The sequence below is a fragment of the Mus caroli genome, chromosome X (genome assembly GCF_900094665.2).
Source record: "Mus caroli chromosome X, CAROLI_EIJ_v1.1, whole genome shotgun sequence".
NCBI lineage: Eukaryota > Metazoa > Chordata > Mammalia > Rodentia > Muridae > Mus > Mus caroli.
The window spans coordinates 40,572,504-40,590,669 of NC_034589.1; the positions used below are offsets into that span (position 1 = coordinate 40,572,504).

General features: G+C 37.5%; 1 protein-coding gene across 4 annotated transcripts in view; it reads right to left on the reverse strand.

Moving 5' to 3' along the window:
• Positions 1–17,894, reverse strand: part of Smarca1 (SWI/SNF related, matrix associated, actin dependent regulator of chromatin, subfamily a, member 1) — a 73,808-nt gene extending 55,914 nt beyond the window's left edge. For 3 of the 4 annotated variants that reach the window (XM_021152993.2, XM_021152994.2, XM_029473584.1), the window contains exons 1-8: positions 17,507–17,894; positions 12,429–12,530; positions 9,323–9,489; positions 8,872–8,972; positions 8,659–8,759; positions 4,785–4,964; positions 1,464–1,619; positions 238–369 (exon numbers count right to left, since the gene is read on the reverse strand). In XM_021152993.2, the coding sequence (XP_021008652.1) occupies positions 238–369; positions 1,464–1,619; positions 4,785–4,964; positions 8,659–8,759; positions 8,872–8,972; positions 9,323–9,489; positions 12,429–12,530; positions 17,507–17,677 (1,110 nt within the window). In that variant the 5' untranslated portion in view covers positions 17,678–17,894. The remainder of the gene's footprint in view (positions 1–237; positions 370–1,463; positions 1,620–4,784; positions 4,965–8,658; positions 8,760–8,871; positions 8,973–9,322; positions 9,490–12,428; positions 12,531–17,506) is intronic. The other variant, XM_021152995.2, reaches the window with a different exon arrangement.
• Positions 17,895–18,166: the final 272 nt, after the last annotated feature.

The window sequence follows — 18,166 nt, forward strand, 5'->3', positions numbered from 1 at the left end:
TTTCCTCTGATCTCCACACAATAAGAATAACAATAAAGGAGAGGGGGAAAGGTGGAAGGAGGAAGGACTGGAGGGAGGGAAGAAGAGAGCATAGATGATTCTGAACATTAGAAATATATATTAAGATGTATGGCTTTAGGCTGGGATGGGAGATCAATAGTGAAGCATTAGCTAAGCACCCTGGCTTCAACCCTGAGCACCACTCCCCCTCACACAAATACTTTGTTTTAAACTTACATCTGCAGAATTAAAGACATCCGGCAATAAAAAGTTAAGTAATGCCCAGAGCTCATGCAAGTTATTCTGCAAAGGTGTCCCAGTTAGAAGTAAGCGATTAGTTGACTTGAACTCACGAACAATCTCTGAAAGCTAAAATAAAAATAAAAGTTACAGAGGCATTGTTCTGGCTCTTGGAATTCAGTTATATACATCATTAAAATTAATTTTCTATGGAAAGATATCCTACTTCAGTAGGCATTGCCACAACAAAGCACAACCGAACACTACTATCCTAGACATGTCCACACCTGAAAGAATTCAAATCATATTTACATCTGAGATCCCTCCCCCATCGTGAATTTTTTTTAGTTTCTCCATTTTGGGGTTTCAGAAAATCAAATTTCTTCCATTGGATCCAAGCTCTCACTTTATATAACAGTATCTTCTCCCCAACAATCATCTTCATCTACATGCATAGTTAAGCTCCAATTCTGGCCTTTTCACGAACGATTATTTAGCACCAGAATTGATCTCATTTTCCTTGATCCTATGTATTAAGATTTCAAGTTTTAAGACTACCAAAAAAAATGACAAAAACATAAAATCAGTAATTTTACAAAAAAAATCCTATTTTCATAATGTTCTTAATGAAGCGAATCTTTAACATGCGTCCTTTTATCAAGTATTAGTTCCAATGTGAAATTAGTATGCTCCACCTGGTGGTTTTGCTCCAGTTCTGTCCCTGTTTCTCCCAAAAGTAGCCCAGTGATCCAAAGAGAGGTTCATCATTACAAGTGAAGTTTTTCCTACTGTTGATGAAGTTGAATGGCAACAAATAATTTACAATTTTCAATATTAATACCAGACTCTAATTCACATAAATCAGAAAACTCCCTTTTCTAATCCATAGGAATACATACATATAAGGGAAGTAGCTCCTCAATAAAAAAAAAATAAGCCAATGCAAATGATATTTGTACATCAAATATTCTCAGCGATGTTAAAATAATGTAGCATGATAGAGTTAGGCTGCAACAGGACAAACTGCAAATAATATCTAATTTGCATTAAAGCCAGAACTTAACTTTTTTTGGTTCTGTATTGAATAATTTAGCCTTTATGGGCACTTTAAAAACTAATTATCATTCACATTCTGTGAATAAAGCCCAATCTCTGCTACTTAATTTTTATTTTAAACACAGAAAAGTGAACAAGCAAGCAAGATAATGGGACTGAGAACTTACCTTAGATTTTTCATTTTTTATTCTGTGAGCTTCATCGATGACTAAGTATCGCCAGTGAAACTTTTTAAACACAGATTTTTCTTTAATTACCATCTCATAAGAAGTCACGCAAACATCCCACTCTCCTGGCATCATTTCATCACGAATAAAAGCTGCCTAATGCAAAATAAAGTGTGTATATTAGATTATGTTGACAAGGGAATTACTGAAAGAAACTGTCGGGAAAATATTAAGAGCTATATGGAACATCATAGACCATTTTGTCTCATCCATTTGAGAGATAGGAAAATTTCACGAAAAGGCTCAAAGATAACTTTGTGGCCAATGATCTAGCTGTGTTGAGAATATACTTATCAACAAAACAAAATCTCACCTTACATGAACCAGAAGAACACTTCATATCATGAGAGACTCAAAAGAACATGGGTTGACATAGGATCTTAGTGTCACAAAGATCCAAGCACTAACATAGTCTCATTTAACAAGCATATAATATTTAACACATAGTGACATTTCCTGCCTTTGGAGACATCTTATATTTTCCTTCATTTCCCAACAGATAATAATTACGTATTTTGGTAAGGAGTCCCAGAAGCTCCTTAATATTTTTGTGAGGTTCTTACTGTTATTATAAGGCTATGGATGTGGCTTCATAAAGAGAATCTTCTCTGTGTAGTTAAGGAAGCTATTAAAAACAGAGATACGCTGGTGAGATCACCCAGTGGTTAAGAGCACTGACTGCTCTTCCGGAAATCCTGAGTTCAATTCCCAGCAACCACATGGTAGCTCACAACCATCTTTAATGGGATCAAATGCCCTCTTCTGGGGTATCTGAAGACAGCAACAGTATGCTCACATTAAATAAAGAAATCTCTTTAAAAAAAAAACAGAGATAATATTTACAACTATTTTTTAATCTTCACAGGCAGTAGCCAACATGGTAGCCAACTTGACTGAAAACATCTGTAACTTGTATGAACTTCATTCCAGATATTATGGGCCAAAGTAACACCACAAAATTTTAAAGGAAACAGAAAAATTTATGTGAAAAGGAACTACTTGGTATTATAATTTCAGAGTTATGGCAAATAAACAAAACCAATGGGTTGTTACAAAGCCTCTACTTTATAATTCATAAACATGCACCAAATACATTGTTGATTCATTCAATAATATTTATAAGTATCCAGTATGTATTAAAAGATTTTCTTTTTTTTTAATTTTTTTTTATTTTTAATATTTTTATTACATATTTTCCTCAATTACATTTCCAATGTTATCCCAAAAGTCCCCCATAGCGCCCCCCACTTCCCTACCCACCCATTCCCATTCTTTTGGCCCTGGCATTCCCCTATATTGGGGCATATAAAGTTTGCAAGTCCAATGGGCCTCTCTTTCCATTGATGGCTGACTAGACCATCTTTCGATACATATGCAGCTAGAGACAAGAGCTCCGGGGTTCTGGTTAGTACATCTAGACTAACACAGTGGGCAGAAAAAAAACCTCTGTAGCCACCTTAGTTATATGCTGAGAAATTGTCACATTTTAAAAGGCAATTAAAATTTTAGAGGACTGTTATAGGGGTGGGAAAGATTGGGTACCAGATCTCATTGACCCCTAGTACCACCTTATCCTGTTTCACTCATTGAAAGGTTCAGCATCATGCTTCCTCAAGAACTTCATGGAATTGAGAGTTTTTTTATATTTAACTTAACTCTTTTAGAATTTTGAAACTATTGACAAGATTTAGGGTTAAGTATCTTGATAAAATATTAAAGACCACATGACCCAAAGGCTCTTAGAATTGTGCACATTGAAACTAATTCATTACACAAACAGTAATTATATGGAAAGTTAAACCATATCTGTTTCCATGTCCACTGGATATGGATTTCTCTGTGATAGATAAAGAAAAACAATACTGCAAGAAATTGCATGATGACTTTATTCCAACTAGGATCAAGAGAATCTCTTTTTATAGAGACAGGATCAAGAATATCTCTAATGTCACAACTAAAATGTCTTTTATAGTCATTGAATTTTTCATTAATAAATACTAGCCTCCTAAAATATTTACTAAAAGCCAGAAAAAAATGGGAGGATAAACATATATACCCCAAATGATACCAAGGTCAAATGGGTCTGCCAATGATCATCTAGAATTTTAGATACATCAACATCAATCTCTAAGAAGTGAATATTAAATAGTAGCAATGACCAGAACAGAATTTTAAATGACCAATTTGCTATGGAAAAATAGTAGGCTTCAGGAGGAATCAACCTTATGATTCTAAATTTATGAACTCAGTATTTCAATATTTAAATTATTTATAAGTTAAATTTAAATAAATTTAAGTAATTTTTCTTCAAGCAAAAGAATAACGATAAAATTACATAATTCATTATGGGACTATTCCACTGAGAGTATCTCTTGATAATTCATCTATCTAAATATGTAAAATAATACAAACTTTTATTTTAAACTCTATTCTCTGGAGGCAAAATAAAGACAAATTTCAATAATACTCTTTCTAAGCAAATTATTTTGTGGTTTTGCATAATTTATTACTTTCTGATTGATTCTACAATCTAATTATAGCCTACTAACTGGACAAATAGTTAATATAAATACCTCTTCCTCCATGGCCAAAATCCAAGTTTCTAGTCTTATCTGCGAATATGTACAGGCATGTTACAAGCCTTGCATATACAAAATGGTGAGGTTCTTTGCAGCCACAGAAGATTTCTATGTATGGACAATTATGTGAAGCCAAAACTTTAAATAGCAAAACTTAAGTCATTCCAATTTCCACATTTCTGTCTCCTAAGTACACAAATGATAAAGTGACTAACAGGGTGTGGTGGTGCACGCCTTTAATCCCAGCACTTAGAAAGCAGAGGCAGGCAGATTTCTGAGTTCGAGGCCAGCCTGGTCTACAAAGTGAGTTCCAGGACAGCCAGGGCTACACAGAGAAACCCTGTCTCAAAAAAANAGTTCCAGGACAGCCAGGGCTACACAGAGAAACCCTGTCTCAAAAAAAAAAAAAAAAAAAAAAAAAAAAAAAAAAAAAAAAAACAAAAAAAAAAAAAAAAAAAAAAAACAAGCAAACAAAAAAAGTAAACAGAATTCATAAATGTGGTAAGTAAATGAGTTAGTATATGGACAGTACAACAGAGCCTAGCTAGGAGTCAATCCATCTGAAGTGTCATTTAGTGGTAGTAGTCATAGCTGATGTAAATGTGTTTAACAGGATCGTTATGCAACTGCAGTCTAGAAATAATATTCTTGACCGTCTTTTTAAAAGTAGTTTCTCACTTACTCTCACATCTTTGTCTCCAACGAAACAAATAACACGAAGAGATGGAACCCATCGTTTAAATTCATTCATCCAGTTATGTAAAGTAGACTTGGGAACTAGAACCATGTGGGGTCCAGGAATGTTTCTGTAGTGCTTCAGGTAACCAAGCAAGGCAATGGTTTGTAAAGTCTTCCCAAGACCCTGTATTTGTCATCACAAGGGGGGAAAACATGTAAATACACTTTTTTAATGAAACACTTTTTTAGAAACAACATTACAAAAAAGTTCTTGCCAATCATCTCACATTAGGGATTAGGTTTCCAGCAATGAAAATGAAGCGGGACTTTTTAAAAAGAAGAAAAACACAAAACCATTTCAATTCATTATTTGTTGTGAGTGGAGAAGAAAAGAACCAAAAACCTGCAGTCAAGATATTGCTTAATAAATCACTTTTCCATTTAGAGAATGCTGATTCTGTTGAGGAACAAGCAAAATGATCTGTAATCTTTTCTAGTAGATACAAACCTAGGAATTTGGGGGTGCATGTTTCACAGAAATAGACTTCTTTCTAGAGCCTGTTGAGATAGTGACCTATCTTTCCTATTGTTCTGATCATGACTCCAGCCTAGGCATTAAATATTCAGACTATGCCTTTCAAGAGTCTCATAGCTGTCTATTGATACCCCACACTCTTAAAGACCTTAGGAATCAGAAAGTCACAGAGCACAGCAGTGTGAAGAGACCTTAGAGATCACTAGCTCAGTGTGCTTTTTTTAAAGTAATATATCAAACACCCATGAGCCTGGCGCCTAGCCAGTGGGAACGGGAACTATGCAGTATGCTGTTCAGCCTTTAAAAATAAGAGTCAGCACTTTAAGAGTTAGGGTGTGGCTCAGTGGGGAGCACATGTTTAGTATGAAGCCCTGGGTTTGATCCCAGCCTCCAGAGTAAAAGTAAACACTAAATAATTAAGCAGCTTTTGCTTAATCTCTAAGCAGAGCACAAAACTTCACTCCATGACTCTAAGCTAAGTGCCACTTTTATGGGCTACATCTTATCTGATAAGTCACTTAGGGTGGATTGTTGTGGACAAGATCCACCAAAACCTTAAAATGCTTAAGAAACCGATTCTACTTCCAGGAATTTTATGATAACAACGTGAGAAGCACCGAGAAACTAGCAATAAAATTGTCATAGTAGCACTATTATACTTCACTGCTAACAATCCAAATGGGCAGTGTCAGGAGAGAAGTGGAAGGAATCAGTAGGACCCTCCTTAGGACTAGGCGATGGTCAAAACTTACTTACTTTGACAAAATGTTAGAGATATGAAAAATACATATGAATGTGAAAAGGTCAGAATGCCAAATTATATATACCACGTGATCTCAATTATACATCTAAAAAAAAACAAAAAACAAAAAACAAAAAAAAAAAAACAGTTGTTCCTGTCTGAAAGAACTGCAGGGACAAAAATGGAGAAGAGCCTGAGGAAAAGGAGGTGCAGTGACAGGCCCAAAGTGGGATCCAGCTCAAGGGGAGGTCCCAAGGCCTATTACTGAGGCTATGGAGCGCTCACAAAAAGGGACTTATCATATCTGCCCTCCAAAAGACCCAAAAAGCAGCTGAAAGAGTCAGATGCAGTTATTTGCACGCAACCAATGGACAGAAGCAGCTGACCCCTGTGGTTAAATTAGGAAAGCCTGGAAGAAGCTGAAGAGAAGAGCAATCCTGTAGGAGAACCAGCAGTCTCAATCTGGACCCCCGAGATCTCTCAGATACTGGAACACCAACCAAGCAGCATATACCAGCTGATATGAGGCCCCCAACACATATATAGCAGAGGACTCAGTTGGAGAAGATGCACTTAACCCTCAAGAGACTGGAGACCCCAAGGAGTGGGGAGGTCTGGTGGGGGAGTGGAGACTCAGAAAGGAAGTGTGGTATGTGGAACAGTCAGAGGGTGAACAAGGAAGGGGGATAAAATCTGGACTGTAAAAAAAGATTAAATAAAATTTTTAAAAGATTAAAAAAGAGAAAAATGTCAAAAAAAAACATAGCAAAATGTCAACTGTAGTTATTTCTCAATGGCAGAATTGCTATTAATTGCTATTACTTAATTTCTTTTTTTTCTAAATTACATGTATTCTCTAAAATGCCTTCCTCTCTTTTAGTACTTAAAACAAGTTAAACATGATGGCATACATATGTAATCTCAGCTTAAGGGGAGGCTGAAGCAAGAGAATGACAAGTTTAAAACTTGAGCAATATACTGGGACTTTATCTCAAGACAAAACATATAAAAGGGACTGGTGTGTAGCCTGGTAATCAAGTACTTGCCTAGCACACACAAGGCCTTAGTTTTAAGCTCCAGTTCTGGAAAGGAAAAGGAAAGGAAAGGGGGAAAGATACTAAAAGATAAGATAGAATTTAAACTTAATACGGCATCAGCAGATTCTTGAAGGATCTTTAGATCATTTGTCTTAGACAAGAAGTTCTTGGGGTAAATAATCCTTGTCCTTCTCTTGGCAGATAAACCAAGGACCTCCTACTATGAGCAGAAAATTGCTCTCAACAAAATAATGAGAATATAAGGGGTTACAAATCCTAGCTTTCAAAAAAATGCTCAGCCATATACCAAACAGCTGCTCAGCCAAAGATGAGTGTCTATGGGATAGACTATACTAGATGTCATATGTATTTCATTACTTGGCCTTCTGGATAATAGTGATTGAAAATATGCCTCCTGAGTCTCATAGATATTATATTATTGGGTTAAATAGATATATAAGTCCCTCTGTCCTCTCTTAAGTCTAATTTTAGGAATTTTATCTTAACATACAACTCTGGGCCTTATACAATCCCCTCATCTTATATGACATTAGTTTTTCTTCAGTTATTTTATAAGCCCATGATTCATTAGCTTATCAAAAGACAGACTTGGCACTCTATTGTTATGGAGGCTCAACGCTGAAGCTGAACATTGTGGCTATGACTATAATCTGAACACTCAGAAAGCTAAGGCAAGAGGATTGAAACCCATTAGTCTGTGGACATATAATAATGGCGAGTTACAGAACAACTGGGTCTACATTCATTTATGTATGAATTTGTTCATTTATTTACTTATTGTTTGTTTATATACCCCACTTCATTCCTAAGAAGATGCCAGTTTGCCCGTTATAAAAACATGGGACAAAAATTAATGGTAAAACAGAAATGAAAAGTTATCAGGGAAAATTAGACTAGACGATAAAGCATAAGAAAAGAGAAAAGAAAAGAAAAGAAAAGAAAGGGGAGGGGAGGGGAGGGGAGGGGAGGAGAGGAAAACCATCAAGGGCAGACTTAGAGGATGAAGAGATGCTCCCTTTTGGCATTGTACTTTTCTCTGGGCTTCTTGGAAGCCAAAGTTTAAACAAAAACGAGAGCAAAGAGAGGTATTGTACCACTTGAGGAAATCTCCATACGATCTTTGAGCCACGCAAAAGGTTATATTCCACAGGTTATTTGAACAGTTGTAGACGACAAACATTCTTTTGCAGGCGGGAGACATAGTTCAGAGGTTAAGAGCACTTGTTACTCTCACAGAGGACCTGGGTTCAATTACTAGCACTCATGCGGTGACTCACAACCACCCATAAGTCCAGATCCAGGGGATTCTATGCCCTCTTCTCTCCTCCCCGGGCGCTGCAAGCACATGGCCCTCATATAGGCAGGCAAGCCTATATGAGTGCCACACATAAAGTAAAATACATAAATCTTAGAAAGTACATTATTTTGCCACTAAATAAAGCTTTTTGGGCATCGGGCTTGAGGAAAATTCAACACATGTAGTTCAAATTTACATGAAAAACTTGTAGTAACTCAGGACATCCTTTGAATACCAGTGCCTTACCATTTCATCAGCTAAAATACCATTGACTCCATTTTCATACAAAGAAATCAACCAGTTTAGTCCTCGGATCTGATAATCTCTCAGTGGTCCTCCTTTCACATCTGAAAACAAAAAAACGAAGAACCTCTCAGACTTCTATTAGTATACTAAAGAAAATTTGGTTTTCTCCCCCTGAACTGCAAAAGCAAACCATGGGTGTGATGAAGTACTCACAGGAAGGGGAGACCTCGAATCTGACACACACATTCGATGTTTTCCTACTCTCTGAGAGAAGCTCCTCGTCCTCCTCTTGTTCTGTGCGCCTGTGGCGATAGCTAGGGGAAAAGACAAAACCACGAGATCTCACAGTCACAGCCAATGCTGAGACACTAAGTCTTTTATCTAAAAAGGAATGTGATATCTAGTGTCTGGCATAGAATGTGGTAGAAGCAGTCTACAGGGGTTTTTTTGGTTGGTTGGTTGGGTTTTTTTGGTTGGTTGGTTGGTTGATTTTTGAACTAATTAAGTTCTGGTAAGGAAAAAACAATAACAAAGATCACTGTCTCCAAAACATATTTACATTGTCAATAACCATGCTATTCATAGAAAGTTATACTGAGCAAATGGAATGGCGAAGGAGGAGAGAAAAAGGGAAAGGGAAGAAAGTAGAAAGAAGACTGCATACTCTCCAACAGAAATCAAGCTCTGCTTGTCATCTTTCTTTACTCGAGGACGAGCCAGTTTCATGTTGAGAGGAGATGTCGGAGACTTCTGGGCTGAAGGCTGAATGAAATGTGCAAAAAGTTCCGTCTGCTTCAGTAAAAACTCAAATCTCTTTGCTCGGTCTGCTTTCTAATTTACAAACGAGAGGGAAAGGGAAAGATTTGCTTTTTATGTTCATTCAAAGTTAGTTATTAAGCATTTATATTCTGCTTCATTATGCAACATCCTTGGCACTTTTAACATATTAATCTACTGAATTCCCTTTGGAATCCATGAGGTGACCGCTAGGGTCGTACCCATTTTACAGATGATAAAATGGAGGCACAGAATGGGCAAGGAACATTCCAAGCTTCCCCAGATTGTAAGTAATCAAATTTTAAAATGCTATTTCAAGTAGTTTGAACAGAAGAAAAATGACCTGACAAATTTAGTAAATGCTCCCAAAAGAAGTATACCCTTGGGGTTGGAAGTATAGTGCAGTATTCCCAAGGCCAACAGTTCAATTCTCAGTGCCCAATATGACAGAAAGATCAGAAAGTCAAAATTAGAAAATTAATTCTCTTTCTAAAACATGATCTTCTTTTTCTCTAACTAAAAAATTGCATCAATTATGTATGTTCTAAAGATAGAAACACATATATATTGGAACCAGGCATGGTGGTACACAACTTTAATTCTAGCATTGCTCTGCAGAGGTAGAAAAATCTCTACGAGTTCAAAGCCAGCCTGGTTCACAGAGCAAGTTACAGTACAGCTAGGACTACAAAGAGAGACCTTATCTCAAAAATAATTATAAATGAATGAATAAAATACATATGTTATAATCCATACATACTACAAAGTTTGCAAATTACCAAGCTGCATTTAGAAATAACTGAAATCTAGGAATAGACTACCAGCTGCTCTCAAAAATATTTTCAATGTCATGGTACAATAATGTAATGACACTTCTTTGAATTACATCAATCTGAAAATTTATATTTTATGCTACTAGTGTGTAAGATTTCTACACGAGGAAACAGAACTTAGAGAAAAATATATGCACACATACATGTGAAGTAGTTCACATATATTAAGTATTTCCACACTTAATGCTGATGTGTAGTCTAAATTTTCAATAAGTACCTAAGCATTACATATAATCTACACTATCAAAATAAATAGGTTGTTTTATTTTATTTTTATTCTTAGATGCCTATTTGTTTTCTAATAAAAGAAAAAAAGGGTGTGGATTTAGATGGGAGGCGAGGTAGGGAGAATCTGAGGTATTAGAGGAAGGGAAAACATAATCAGAATATAGTAAAAAAAAAACTATTTTCTATATAAGAAAAATAGAAAAATAAAAATAAACTGGTTCACAACAAAATGTTAAAAGATCAAGAGTTTACTTCATCCTAAACAAAGGAAGAAATAAAGATTTTTTCCTTTTACTTAATAGTCACTCTCTGACTATTCAGCAGAGAATACTTGATTACCGGTGAAAAATTAATAACACCAGAAACTTACAGACTTCATTAGCATAGATACAAGACTTAGAAAAGTACATGCAGATCACATGCTGGAAGGAGGCCAAAGCTTCCCCAATTCATGTTATCCTCTCTGGAATGTTGTTCTTAGAACTGTTAAAACATTAACTGTCTCCTTAGATGTGGTCTCAAACATTAAGGCACAGACTCCTGTAAAAATAGCTATCAGCAACTAAAACACATATTTCTTCTCTATTTAGTTTCAAAACTGCAAAAATAGTCCTTCTGGGGGTGGGGAATCAGTTTCAACTAGCTATTTGGTCCTTGGTGTCTGAAAATTAAACAAGTCACAAAAGCAATATATGGGGCTCAACTAAGATTACACTAGTTAACCATGTAATACATAGTATGTAATGAATTGAGTTAATAAGTCTGAATATGCCTCTAATGTTGTATTATCATACTATACATTTTGCTAATGTATAGCATTTGCTTATATATAATTTGAAAAGGAAAAATGCTGATCTGGTATTGTGACTGCATTTCCCACAGGGTACAATGCCACACTGATACTGCCATCCACCGATCCCTTCACCACTGAGTACACAAAATGTCTTTGTCTTACAGCACCTTAGTATTGGATAAAGAACATCAAGAAAAAGTGATGCATGAGTTCTCATCCCAACTATTCCACATAGTTTCTGATATCTTTAATTTTCTCCTTTGAAAATGAGATTATTTTATTCAATAAAATGTAATTGTTGGCTGGGGAGAAGGTTCCATGAGTAAAGTGCTTGTCACAAAGGTATAACACCCTGCGTTCAAATCCCTAACACCCACTTAAAAAGCTAGGTATAGTGGCATACACCTGTATTCCCAGCATCAACAAAGGAAATGCATGGATCTCTAGACTTCACTGGCCATCCAGCCTTATCAAATCTGTAAACTCTTAGTTAAGTCAATGAAAAAAATTAGTTAAGGTGAAGTATAATTAAGAAGGACCTTATCCAGCCGGGCAGTGGTGGCGCACGCTTTTAATCCCAGCACTCGGGAGGCAGAGGCAGGTGGATTTCTGAGTTCGAGGCCAGCCTGGTCTATGAAGTGAGTTCCAGGACAGCCAGGGTTACACAGAGAAACCCTGTCTGGAAAAAAAAAAAAAAAAGAAAGAAAGAAAGAAAAAGAAAAAGAAGGACCTTGTCCAAACCCTTCCTCAAGATAAGTCAGAGGGATCCAAGATCAAAAACTAAGGTGAGCAGTGACAGAAAAATATACCTGACAGGCATTTCTGGCCTACACACACGCACACATGCACGCACGCATGTGTATACATACATACACACACATACACACATGCACGCACACATGTTCGCATGCACAGACACACACATGCACAGAGAAAATGGTTGAGACAATTTAATAAGTAAATTGCATTTATACTCTGAAATCGGATTATGCATCATAAACAGACAAGTCTTTTCATCTTTGATATTTCTGTAAAAGTTATCAAAAAGCCGTGTATGGTAGTGTACATCAATAATCACAGAAATTAGGACTATTTCACAAACAAACAAACAAAGAGAAACATGCTGTTTACCACCTTACCAAGGGTATATTTACCATTTTCTCTTCATATTCTGGATCCATTTCCTGTTCAGATTTAGAAGCTTTAGCAGCAAGTTTGAGTTGAAATGGAGAAGTGATTTTCTAGAATTTCAAAGGAAATAAATATCAGCCAGTTGCAAAGCAAGGTCTTTAAGCTGGTAGATATTCTCCCTTGAAGGAAGATAAAAATAATTAAATAACTTGATAAATAAATCACTGAGGGACACACATTGTAGCAACGATGAAAGTTATGAAGCAAGTCTTATGATTAATCCAGTTCTGTGTACCTGAGATCCAATAAAAAAAAAACTAAAATATCAGAGAGATGGCATTAATTAGAATAAAAATCAAAAATAAAACACTGGGCCTTTTCATCTATTTTTTAATTAAAGCAGAAGAAATGTATAACCATAATATAAGAGACTTAGAAATCCCGAACAGGCTAATGTTCAACCACAAACCAAAGAATTCAAGAAATGTAAATAATAAGTCTCCCAAACAGTTCTTTATGTACTGGAAACAAGCCAGACTTTCAAAATAAAAGACTCTGGCTTCTGTTCCTGAAATGACACTTTTAAATTTTGTTTTCCTAGACTAATTAAAGCATGTATATTTTTATATAGTGCAACACGATCTCATACTCTTAAAATAACCCAATAGTACAGCTTCAAACTGGTCACTTTATTCCCTCTGTAAAGAAAATGATTCTGCATATTCGTGTTACAAGAATATTTTATAGGAGGGATTCATCAGAGCTATCCTCTATTAACTGTTGATACTTTTAAAGTTGTAATTTAGTGAACACTAGCATCGATTAGTTACTTAAAAAGTCTAAAACAACCTAGAAGTTCAGGGTTAATATCCTATGTATCCCACATTTTGTAAAAAAAAAAAAAAAAAAAAAGCAAACCTATTGATTTAAATATCAGGACAGACATAGAGTAAATAGCCTTCTCTAGGAGAAATCAAAAGATAACATAACAAAAGCAAGAACCTATCCATCCAGATCAATACCAAGAATATTTGAGTTTAAACAGACACTTTTCAGAAATTAAAGCAAAACCAAAAGAAGTGAGTTCACATTCGTCACAACTTTTGTCAACGTGCTGTTAAAATCTTACAGAATAATTCAGCATCGGAATAGGACCTTAAGCAAGAAAAAAGAATGCTTCCAATAATTAATGACTGTCTCCCAACATTTGCTAGACGTTTTATTTTGAGGAAATTCAAACAAAAATTATGGACCTTGACCTTGGTCAGAGTCCTACTTTGGAGCACTAATCACATACCAACCATTTTGATTTACAGCGTCTCATGTGTTATGATCAACTTCATGAGATGTCTTGAATGTAATTCTTGGTGTATTGGAATAGAAACTGAGAAAGACACTTTCAAGACCATACTTTCAACATGTCACATATGCTGTGAATCGTGGTACATGCCTGTAATATCAGCACTTGGGAGGCAGAGGCAAGTAGATCTATGTGAATTCAAGGACAGCCTGGTCTGCATAGAGAGTTCCAGAACAGCAAAAGCTATGTAGAGAAACCCTGTCTTAAGCAAATATAAAATGCCACGTATAGTACAAGTCTCATTTTCAAAGCAACTGACTCTTAGATATCAAAATTAACATCTTTATCTTAAAAGATCAATGAGGCGGAGTTTTCAAGTTTTAAAATAGTAACAGTTACTTAACCTTTGTGTGTGTGTGTGTGTGTGTGTGTGTGTGTGTGTGTGTGTAGTGTGAGGAAAACTTCACTTTCAGAGAATTACATCTCAGGAAAATATGTATTCATTACTTCTGTGCTTAAAAATTTAATCACACACTAATTGAATCCCTCATCGTGAGGAGTACTATTAACCACTTCATTGACACGACGTTTTATTTTCTCTCCACAACAAATTCCTTAATTTTTTTTTCAAAAACCTACCTTTTCAACCTTCTTATTTCTATTTGAGTATGTGTCCCAAAATAAATTTCTCATACAAGAAAAGATAAAGGGTAAATAAGATTTGGCTAATGGGATACTTGTTGATTTTACCATCTTGCAGTCTTTAATATATTTTTCGACCATTTCATAAATGTGTATAATACATTTGGTCATTTTCACACCTCTTCTCTATCCCCTCCAACTTCTGGTGAACTCTTCTTTGTCCCAGCTAATGCACGTTCCTGCCTTTTTTTTATATATATGTGCAGATCATATAGTATTGATTCCAAGAGAATGTAACACAAGCTTACCAAAAACGTTTGCCTTAAAGACCATGACTTTGGTGTTTTAACTCCTGCAAAATACTATCTATTTCTACATTCCTAAGTAATCCAACTGTCACTTAGCCAAGTAAGTTCAAGAACTAGAAGGTAAGAAGAAAATACCCCTGTGTGGGCTAAACATCACAATCAGTTCACTGATAGCTCATCTGCTTGATTCAGCATGAAAGCACTCTTCATTCAAAAGTGTATTTACACTTATTTTTATCCAGTTCTACCGCATTTGATAATCTAACTTTGCATGCCCCAAGAAATGAAAGCAGTAGCAAACGACATAGTAAAGACCACCAAAAAAGGTTTATCATGGACACCAGGAATAGATGGCAGAACTCCAAAACTAAAATGCTTCTTCTTGTATAGTAGCATCCTTTATCCTTGGGGTTGGGCTTCACTGGTATTTTCATGATTTTATGGTAGATAAATTTCTTCTGATGAAAGTAGATGAGGTCTTTAAAAGTTGTAAGTGAATAGCTGGCTAGCGAGGAGACAGAAAGAATTATTAGAAACAAATAATTAGAAGTTATTATTACTAAAAAAAAAAAGAGTCCGAGAAATGGTTATTTAGTTGAGGGAAATTAGCATGCTTAATGTCAACTGGCTTTGTAACACTGTCAAAGTACACTAACCTAAGGTTATAGGAAAGGATAAATGTGAACCCCTTACAGATTCAAGTAGTACAAAATATACTTAATATTTTAAAGGATTTATTTATGTGCATTTCTATATATCTGTGTGGGTGTACGCACATGTGGGTGTGATGACCCCAGGTACAGTGTGGAGGGACAGAAGAGAACACCAGGTGTCTTCTATCATTTCCACTTATTCCTTGAGGCAGAGTCTGTCCCTCAACCAAGAACTGCCTTTTCTTCACTAGGCTTGCAGCAACCAAGCCCCAGAAATTGCCCTATCCTATCTCTGTCACTCTTAAAGATGAGGTCTTCGGATGTGTGCTGCTGCGTTATGTAGTTGGTAGAATCCAAATTCTAGTTTTCATGATTATATGTCAAGAGCTCTTAACCTTTTCTCCCATCCCATCCCAAACTTAGCTTTTAAGGACAATTGAAAATTAAATTAAAAAAAAAAAAAAGATTGACCAAAATAAGAATGTTTAGAGATCCAGGAAATGCAGCTTCTATTCTGAGTGGATAAATGAAGTTCCTTCATAATAGCATACAGAGTTCATGAAAATACAGCAATACACTTCATGCTTATTACATGTATTTTTATTGATCTTTTCAAAATGGAAATCCAAAAACTTATACAATTTCAAAATTCAACATTGAGTCCCATGTGAAGAAGAAGAAATAATTAACACTTATATTTGCCTAGTCCAGAGAATAAAAGACACTAGATGCATTTTTAATTTCTTAACCAAATACTTGGTATCTGGTCCAGCTTTAATGATCTGTGCCGTCTTAATGATCTAAGTACCACGCACATCTTACACCCAGTGTTTCCCATGATTTTCACTTAGCACTTTCTGTTTAATCAACTTAACTAACTAATGGATTTAGCATCGTTCTTCTAATTCAAGGCAAAATGTGTTAATTTTCCCCCAAAAGCTATTCATTTAGTCATATGCCATTGTATAATGATTTATACAAAGTCACTTGAGATTCCTAAAGCATAATTTCAATTACCCACCATTTTTTAAATCATCGTGTATATTGTTAAATGGGGGGAAATCCACCTATAAACGATCTGTTCTGCAATTTTATTATACATCAAAACTTCTTATGTTCCACCCTATTCTTTAACATCGATTTTTCAAAGCATTGTATAATTTTACTTGTATATTCATGGGAGATAATACCTACTTCCTGGATTTGTCTGTAATAGGTGTGACAGTGGTCTTCTCTCCTGTGTTCATCCTACAGAGTAGGACTTTACAACGTTTAAAACAAACCTGTCCAGGAGTGAATGGTTCCCCACTAGGCAAGGGAAGTGAAAGGCTGGAAGGCCAAAGACCAGATAAGGGGAGTCATCTGGGTGTCCGAGAGTGAAACACTATACCATCAGGGGCGGGGCAGGAGAGGGAGAGGGTGCAAAGGTTGGATATTTTCCGAAGACAGCATGGTTCCTCAGTGTGAGGGTTGTAAGATAAATCGCAGAGAGGATGTTTTCTTGACATAACACCCCCTCCTCACCATGAGGCAAGGATCAAAGGAACATGAGAGATTATTTTTTTTTATTTCTGTAATCCCAAAGACAGACACTGCCAATCACAGCAAGCATTATCTTCCAACCATTCTCCCTCTTCCCCTCCTGCCCGCCACCACCACCACCAGTAGCACCTTGAAATTTAAATTACAAAAATAAGCCCAAGACAAATCCCCTTCAGCGAGATGGTGGGACTGAAGGGCCCAGATTTCCCAGGCAGAGGCCGACGGGAAGAGGGGGGTAGAAGAGCGAACAAGGAGAGAGAGAGGGAGAGAGAGAGAGAGAGAGAGAGAGAGAGAGAGGCGCGGAGGCATTTTCCTGCACAGTCCCATCCCCCACAAGGTTCCCCCAGTTCCGGGAAGGTAGAGGGGGGCCCGAGTCTAGGAGAGACTCGGGGCTCAGGATCGGGATACCCCGCTACCGGGCCGCGCCCCCGCCCTGCCCCGCCCCCGCTCAGCAGGCGGCCAGCAGGAAAGGGGGAGGGGAGGGAATGCTAGATGGTTCTGCCGCCCTGCTGCCCCCATCCCTGCAGTGATCTTGGTACCTGTCGGCGCCAAAAGGTCAGGGTTTGGGCCCCTGTGAGGGGCCAGGCACGGGATGTGTCCAGCACACACAGAGCGCGCGCACACACCCCTTTCCTATTTACCTCCTTCTTCTCGCCCTTCTCAGTGGCCTTGGTGCCTTCGGTGGCGGCGGCAGCTGCTCCCTCCTCTTTAAAGGTGGACGGCCCGGGCTGCTCATCCTCTACAACCACGATTGTGGCTCTGGCATCCGAGACTGCCACGGTGGCTGCCTCTGTGGCCGTGTCCGGCTCCATGGCGTTGGAGCGGGAAAGACGAGGTGGGACGAGGAAGGGGAGAAGGGAGGTTCCTGGGCGACAGCGGTGGCTGCTCTGGAAAGAGCTTGCTAGAGCAGGGGTGGAGAATACTAGCTTCCAACCCCTTCGCTCGCCCCCCACCTTCTTTAAATAACCCTCAACCCTGCCCCACTTCCGTCCACCCACCCTACGTCATGGCCTCCCCCCATCGCCCTCCCCTCTCCGCCCCCCCTCACCAATCGCGAGACTCCCCCTCCCCATCCAGAGCCCAGGCTGGTCCCACAGGACCAACTGTTGCCTGACTGTGGGGTGCACTCGGGGATGGAGAACGAAACCCACAGCTCCCACAGCTCATGGCCCCTTAAAATTTCTACTTCTCCATATGCCCCCAACAGTGAGCCTGAGTTCCCCTGACAGATGTGTGCAGTAGAAATTCTCTTTCCCTTCAATCTGTTCTACCTATTCTGCACCTCTGTACCTTGGGGCGCT